Here is an 8,285-nt window from a genome sequence, read left to right on the forward strand (position 1 = left end):
TTAAGATATTTTGTGACAATAAATCAGCAGTGTTGTATTCCAATAACAACAGGAGCTCGACAAAGTCAAAACACATAGAGATCAAGTTTCTTGCTGTTAAAGAAAGAGTTCAGAGTGGACAGGTGTCAATAGAGCATATTGGGACAAACTCCATGGTTGCGGATCCGTTTACTAAGGGATTGATACCCAAGGTCTTTCATGAGCACACTGCTCATATGGGTGTAATGTCTCTTGAGGATATCTAGTTTCGGTGGGAGTTTGAATTTTTGCTTTGGACACATGTACTGTTATTTTGGATACGGTTTAAAGTTAAAGTTATTTACAGTTATAAAGTTATTTGGTTAATTATCTCTGAACTTGTTTAAAATGATCTCATTAAGATATTAAGGTGGACCAGTTGGAAATAGGCATGTTACAGATCACATTACATGTAATTTCCATGCTACACATCCATGCTTGATCCATGCCATTCGGTTGTATTGATATATGTGACCATTGATGGGTTTAGCTACGTGAAAGTAGCGAAAGCCGCTTTGATCCTATGTTGATATGATTGATGGACGAGATTATTTGGGGATACATTCAGTAATGATAGCAAAATTCTGAGTACTCATAAGGTTATTTTAATGCACAATTATAAGGTGACACATATAGCCCAAGTGGGAGATTGTAAGGATTTTTAATTAAAGATGGGCTTGTATGTGTAAATAATTGTGTGTTAAATTATAGGCTATCGAATTCGGTTGAGCCCATTTAAAGTGATCTAATAAGGTTTCAGTTTTGGGCTTTAATGTATTCAATTAAAGTATGGGTTTACATATGTGTAGAGACCGGGCCCAAGTCCTAATTCTATGATGGGCCGAATTAGGTCAAAGAGCATCCCTATATAAATAGGTTATGGTCCCCAGATCACACACAAGAAAACGAATTATTCATTCTTTACTGCATCCCATCACAGAGAGGAAAATGAGACTGCGTGTAGATGAAGATCATACCGCGAAATTCATATTGCATTAATCATGTCTGATTCAGGTATGCTTCCGCTTTAATTCTTATATTTCTCGATGATTTAACATGAAAGATCCAGTAATTTAAAGCATTAAATTATCCAACACAACATTCTTGGATTCTTTCGCAGAAGAAATTACTAACTTATTTGGCTTATTTAAACCCACAAGCCATGAGCTTATTTGCCAAACACCGCTAAAAATATTTTTACCAGCACTCATATAACTTAATATCAACACAAAGTCTGAAATACACTTCCCCTTCGAATGCATCTGTGCGCAAAGTGGCAATCCCTCTAGTCATGAAAAAATCACCGGTTCCACCAATGACAGAAACGTCCCTGGTCTTGTTCATCAACGGATCGGCCCCGGCAAAATTTATACTACCCTTGTGTTCAGTAGAATTGAAAACAAATGAAAACCCTAGCCATGCAGTGAATATATCTTTCTTGTCATAAAAATAGAATCCTTGTGCTCGGCCAACTGGGGTTGAATGGAGATTGTTATCTAGCGTAATCGGATCATCAAACACCACCATGTTGCCAAAATGGTTTTTGCCAGTTAAAATGGTTCTGTTTCCCCATGCTGGTGACCCTACGATTGCTGCAGTTGCATTCTTGGAATTATGGCCGTTGTAAAGAATGTCGTGGAAGTAAAACACCATTCTTTTACACGGCTGCGGATGAGCCCGGATTTTCGAGATTGGTGTGGCCGAGCAATCAAGGACGAGGACGAGAAGAATGACAAGTGAAGGGAAACTCTTAGCTCCTCCCATTTTTAGCCTAGTTGAGTGTGTGGAGGTTGGCACATATTCTAGTTTCTTTATATAGAGGTTTTTTTGGAGGTAGTTATTTGAAAATTAAAAATGGGTAATCAGATCCACAAGTGAACATAATGCTTGACTTTTAAGGCATCTTAAGATGAGCTTGAAAATGTTTGAAAATAATTTTATAACGTGTGATTGTTGGTGCTTTGGGCTTAACTTGAAGTCTAAGATTAACCTAATAATTAAAATTCTTTAAACAAAATACACACACACACACACACATAGTTGTATAGAATTCTGTCTGAATTTAGATTTTGATTGGTTTTTTAGTATGATTAGAATCATTTACCTATCAGAATAAGAAAGAAAAACGTAGTATGAAATTCATTTGATTGTTCGATATATATAACCTTAGTCGATGAATATTCTATTTCTTTGTGCTACTCACTACAAAACTTGATAAGGTGTATTTTATTTGTTAGGTAACCGAGTCCATCAATTATCATGAAAGTAGTGAATTTTCTTGCATCTGAATTGGTTGTACAATTAGTTAAGATACGACACCAAATTGGCAAAATTTGGATTAGTTAGGCCAACTCTAGCCCACATCCCAATGTCTACCAACCAAAAATTTGGGCTTTGCTTACATTTTGATTCATCCTAATATGGGTATTAACCTACAGAGCCGCTATTTATTAGAGGTGAACAAAATTCGATTTCAACAATTTGGGACAAATTTTTAAATCAAATCAAATCACTTCAATTTTTAAATAAAACCAATACAAACTACATTTTTCGGTTTGGTTCCATTTAAAACCATGGTTTATACACACACACACACACATATGTACACATATGTATATATATATGTATGTGTGTATGTGTATACACACACACACATATGTATATATATTATAATCATTATAATACAATAGCATGATACAAACATTTTTAACAATTCAGTCGATACAAATTGGTGAAACATCTGCAATTACAACACGTGATGTATTTCCTCCATGAATATAAGAATATAGTGCATGAATTCATATATTATAGTTAAATGAAACAAAACTACTAATAAAAGAAAATGAATTAGAAAAATCAAATATAATAATACTTTCTGGAACTTTTTGTGAATCATTCAATTCTTGTACCTTATCTAAATATTGACGAATCACTATAGGTTCTTTTTTACCATGCAACCTATTTTTAAGGCGAATCTTGATAAATAATAATCAAAAGTAAAAGCCATTCCGAATATTCACACCCAAGTTCCATAGGCGAACAACTCAAATCTTGGAACATACTACAGCCCAAGGTGGCGAAGAGCCAACATCGAGGTGCCAAACCTTCCCTTCAATGTGAGCAATTTGGTTATTGGGGAAAGATCAATTTACTTTTAATGTCGAATTAGGATCAACTAGGACATAAGTAAAGCATTGGGTCGAACTCCACGGAGGGTAAGTCAGGGCCTAAGATAAGGCCGAAAGAGGTAATCGATGGACAATAGGTGAATATTCCTATACTATCCCTTGTTGGTCCTGAGGGATGGAGAAGGCTTGAACTCCGAAAGTAATCACAAATTCGACCACTTAAAAAGAATGCAGACTCACAAATAACTGGATATTTGAATAGTTAACACATCTTTAGCAATTTGGAAGATCATCTTGTATTAATTTGTATTTAATTTTCACTAAAGTAATATGTCGAAAGGTTCATTGGTCAAATTTTCAAAAGAACTATTTAAGTAATTTACCAAATCATTCTAGTAATTAACAATACAATCTAGAAATCAAATTGAAATATAAATAATTAATTGAGACTAACCAAGAAACTGATATGCAAATAAACAAAAAAAATATTGTCCACTAAAAAATTTAATGGCGTCTGATGCAAATTAGAACAAAACAATACAACTACTAATAAAATATAGCGAACAATTACCAAAAAATATAAGAAATTTTGGATAATCTAACTTAGATATTTAGTCGAAATTCGAGAAAATTATTAGTAAAAGAAAAATAAATGTGATAATTTGAATTAAAATCTAAATTTAATTGTTCACTCAATTATAATGGATGATCGATGAATTTGGTTTAGCAATATTTGTTCAATGCCTCAACCAATTGGAGGATTTTGCATTCACAGTTGTGATTATTGATGGATATTTGGATATGATTTAATTAATTACTTGGGATTGATAATTATCTATTTAAGTATTTGAGATTAATTGGGTAATATTTAACATGAATGTATCTGGATATGTTTAGTTTCATTTGGGCTGGATAAAATTTAAATTAATTTATTTTCAATTTTTTAAACGGTTTGTAAAGATTGAAACCTAAATCAAACCATTTCGAAGTGATTTTGTTCTGTTCAAAATCAAAACGTTAACGGATCCACGTAGATCCAAATCAACGATTTCCAAACAGCCACTTCGATCTGATTTGACAGTTTGGTTATTCAGCCCTACTATTTACATCTAACATTATTATATATCTATCACTAATAATATTTTAAATTTTTTAAAAGACACTATTTTCACCCACATCATATTCCAATATTATCCTTATTAAATTCATTCATTTAAATACCATACATGTAGAGGCGGAGCCACATACGGGCAAGGTTGGCCAATTTCTTTTTTTTTTTTTCTAAATTATAAAAAAAAGAAAAAGAAAAGAAAGAATCATCGAAGGACACAACAACTACGAAAAAAAAATCACTGAGGGGTATGGCAATTTTCTCCCATCCTCCCTCCTCTCTTTCTCAAATATAGCGTTTTTGTTCTTTCTCCTGTATCTTCTAATTCTCATCTTCTATTAGAGGTAAAATGATTTTTCTATGACCTTTTTTGCAATTATTTTTTCACTATTTTTGAGCTTATGAATCGACTAGAATTCAGACTCTGGTTGTTTCTGCTGTTGCTTGTGTGTGTGTCAAGGAAAAAGAGGTAAATCACATAATTTATTGACCTTGATAGTAAGATTTGACTTTGCATTTGGTCTCCATCTCATAAAAAGGATCTTCGAAATCTAAAATGAATTGTCAAAGGTATTACAAAGGAAAAATCAAGATATTATCAATGCCATGAGATTAGTTAAAATTTGTAAAGAACAACTCCAAACAATAAGGGACAATAGATGGAACTCATTTTTTTGAAAATGTTTGTTCTTTTTGTTAAAAGTATCATATTGATGTTCCTAACATGGATGCTACATATATAATTCTAGGTCATTCACGGCGTAACACTCCAAAAATGACAACTTTACATCACTTATGTGTGGATTACTTTTATGCTGTTATTGATATGCAACTTCAAAACTTGAATGATCGTTTTTCTGAAGTAAATAGTGAATTATGCCCTTGTATAGCATCTTTGTGTCCAAATGATTATTTTTTGCTTTAGACAAGAACAAATTAGGCTTTATTTGATTCTCATTTTTATCAAAATATATTTTTCCTCCCTCTTCTTTTCAACCACATATTCTTTATTAAAATAATATTACACATAAATTGAAAATTTTTCCTTACTTTTCATCTATATATTCTTCATCAATCTATTATTCTAAAATTCATTTTTCTATAAAAATGGGGCTCAAACACCCTCTTAATTCAATTTGGTGAGTATTATCCTAAAGATTTATCACTAATAGATCTTTCCACACTTGATGATCAATTTGAAACATATATTCTTGATATGTGCACGGATGAAAAATTTAGAGGATTACAGGGTCTTAGTGATCATGTAAAGAAGCTTTTTTGTGACGAAGAAAAATAAAATGCATCTATTGCTATATATAGGCTTGTGACATTGACAAGGATTCTTCCAATTGTTATTGCTACTATTGAGAGGGTATTTTCTGTGATGAATCTTGTCAGACTCAATTGTGCAATCGAATTGGAGATCTGTGGTTGAATGGTAGTTTAGTTGTATATATTGAAAATGATATATTTAACAAAATTGATAATGATTTAATATGAATTTTTTACAATATGAAAACAGATTGAGAAAATTTATAATAAAGTAACGTTACTGTGTTATATTATTTATAATTTTTGCCCACCCAAACAATATATCCTGGCTCCGCCCTTGTATACATCCACACAATTGTATATATTTATCACACTAAATAAATCTATTCCCATTACAATTTCAAAATTTTCAAAAAAAATACTATATTCATACCCGTACATATAACCTTCTCACAATTCAATAATTTGTTCTATAGACGGAAAATTATAAGATGGGAATAGTTTCTTTTTGATAATGCTCAAATTAAAGTCAAAAAATTCTGGTAGATGTTCAAATGAATCAAATCCAATATCAAACAGAGGTCCTTGTTCCGACTTATCGTCAAGACAGTGAAGCCAGACGGTGTCGTGCGCGTCCTTGAGGAAGATCATGTCATAATGGGAACTCTCATAAATATCAAAATTTATCAGATTTGCAGAAGATTGGTGCTTGTCTTCTTCCCTCTCACTTACAGAAGACTTACCAATACGATTTCCACTATCTACAATGGAACCATTATCACTGACGGGTGGGCTTCCATTTCCAGTTAAAAGGTGACCTGATTGGCTTTTCCTTTTGGTGGATGGAATGCTTTGAGGAAAAAGGTCTGAGCCCGTAAGAGGACAAACACTATTGGTGCCATTTTTTATATCATGCAATAGAATGGGAATATCTTTAAGATTGTTGAGCGTGGCAGAATCCACAATTTTTCCCCTATTATGTGGGCAGTATCACGTTTATTTGAAGATGATATTTTATTAATATTAGGGTTTTAATTAAACATAAAGATTAGTGGATGAATTTTGATTGATATATTTTTATGTAATTTAACCCCTCTTTGGTACCGCTTAAAAATCTGATTAAAATTTAAGTCAAAGTTAATTATTAATTTTAATCGCATGTTTCATAGGATTTACAACTTTTAATCACATGTCTCATCAATTTTTATCTAATTTTACTAAAAATCTGATTTTAATCTCTATCAAATAAGGACTTAATATGTCTATGACTTTATATAAGTAAATTTACATAAGATTAAAAATATAATATAATATTTTTTTCTTAGAAGTGTATATATAGAACAATGGTGGATTGCTCATTTAACCTAACAAACTATACCCTCTCTTGATCTAGGGAGTAGATAATGAAATAAAATTTGAAATTATTGAATTAATTTAAAAACTTGAATGGTTACTACGAAAGGCGTGGATTTACATGTAGAAAGAATTTGTTAACAAATAATTAAATTTTCACCTAAAAAGTACTTTTTTGACTTGAAGTTTTAATATTCATTATATTTTCTTAAAAAAAATAAAAATAAATTATCATTTTAATCTAAAACATTTATGAAATGAATAAAATTAATTAATTGAAGAAAATATTGGGTTGTCGGTGGAACCTGCTCAAAATGGGCCGTGCCAACTCAACAAGTGCTGGCCCAAGCTTGACTTCAGCCCATTCCGCAGCGATTGCTTGGTGAACAGCCACCTAGGCATTTAATTCAAGGAAAATTTACACAAATATCGAAATTAAGGATAATAATCCATTTTCAGCAGTTATTATTTTTCCTTAATTATTCACTTTTTGCTAGCAAGTTCAGGGGAATTTGCACCACCCCCACAACCCGCTATTTTTTTTTTTTTTTTAAATAATCTTTAATCTTCAAGAATTTTGTCTAGATTGGAACCATTCTACTGGACATGATATTTTTGCTATATTAATATTAGTAAAAAATTAAATAAATTACAATTATTGACTTAAATCTTGTCGAGATTCAATATTAGATTTAAAATTCTTGAAGCATTTATGGTAAAGTTTAAATGTTTCTAATTAATCTTTGTAAAATTGGAACTTGGAATCTTTAGTAAATTATTACAACTTTTAGAACTTTGAGAGAATGTCGCAAGGAAATATACAGGCACGTTCAAGAATATTCACGGATATGTCGACTTTAGTTTCAAATCGACGTGAGATAAGTGTTTCTTAGACCATACGAGGGTATGTCGAGTAGGGGCGAATCTAGCATTAATGTTCAATTAGGGCGGAGGTTGATTTTGAATGTTGACCGTCGACAATCAACATCGTAAAAGCCCAATCCGGTTGGCGGCCGATCCTTTATTAAAATTTGATTAAATAATATTAAAAATTATTCAATATATATGTAAATGCACTAAAATATAGAAATTATATACTTATGAAAATATAGTTTGTTTTGAAATAGACTTTCGTTTCGGTTGAAAAAATCGTTCCATAATCTGCAAAATGCCCCTATTTAATTTTCAATTACAATTGATTAAAAAATCAACAATTCAACATTCAAGTTTGGATGGAGCATATGAAAATGAAATCAAATAATACAATGTGAAAGCATTCTAAAACAATTACTGATAAACAATACGATTTTGTTTTGAGTTTCAGTTCTGGACATGACTGCGTAGTAGAATGGATAAGCCATAAATTAGTATCTATTTTGGAATGTTTTTGATATTGATCACTA

General features: G+C 31.5%; 1 protein-coding gene across 1 annotated transcript; it reads right to left on the reverse strand.

Annotated features, from left to right (window-relative positions):
• Window positions 1–1,082: 1,082 nt before the first annotated feature.
• Window positions 1,083–1,787, reverse strand: LOC111392400 (disease resistance response protein 206-like). The gene has a single exon (XM_023017741.1). It carries the CDS (start codon window positions 1,780–1,782, stop codon window positions 1,216–1,218), a length of 567 nt encoding a protein of 188 aa, XP_022873509.1. The 5' UTR covers window positions 1,783–1,787; the 3' UTR covers window positions 1,083–1,215.
• Between the last annotated feature and the right edge of the window lie 6,498 nt (window positions 1,788–8,285).

This window comes from Olea europaea, unplaced genomic scaffold (assembly GCF_002742605.1).
Source record: "Olea europaea var. sylvestris unplaced genomic scaffold, O_europaea_v1 scaffold927, whole genome shotgun sequence".
Classification (NCBI taxonomy): Eukaryota; Viridiplantae; Streptophyta; class Magnoliopsida; order Lamiales; family Oleaceae; genus Olea; species Olea europaea.

What these genes read in the sequence shown, in the direction of transcription:
- LOC111392400 (XM_023017741.1), bottom strand. Translation starts at nt 1,782, where the DNA reads ATGGGAGGAGCTAAGAGTTTCCCTTCACTTGTCATTCTTCTCGTCCTC.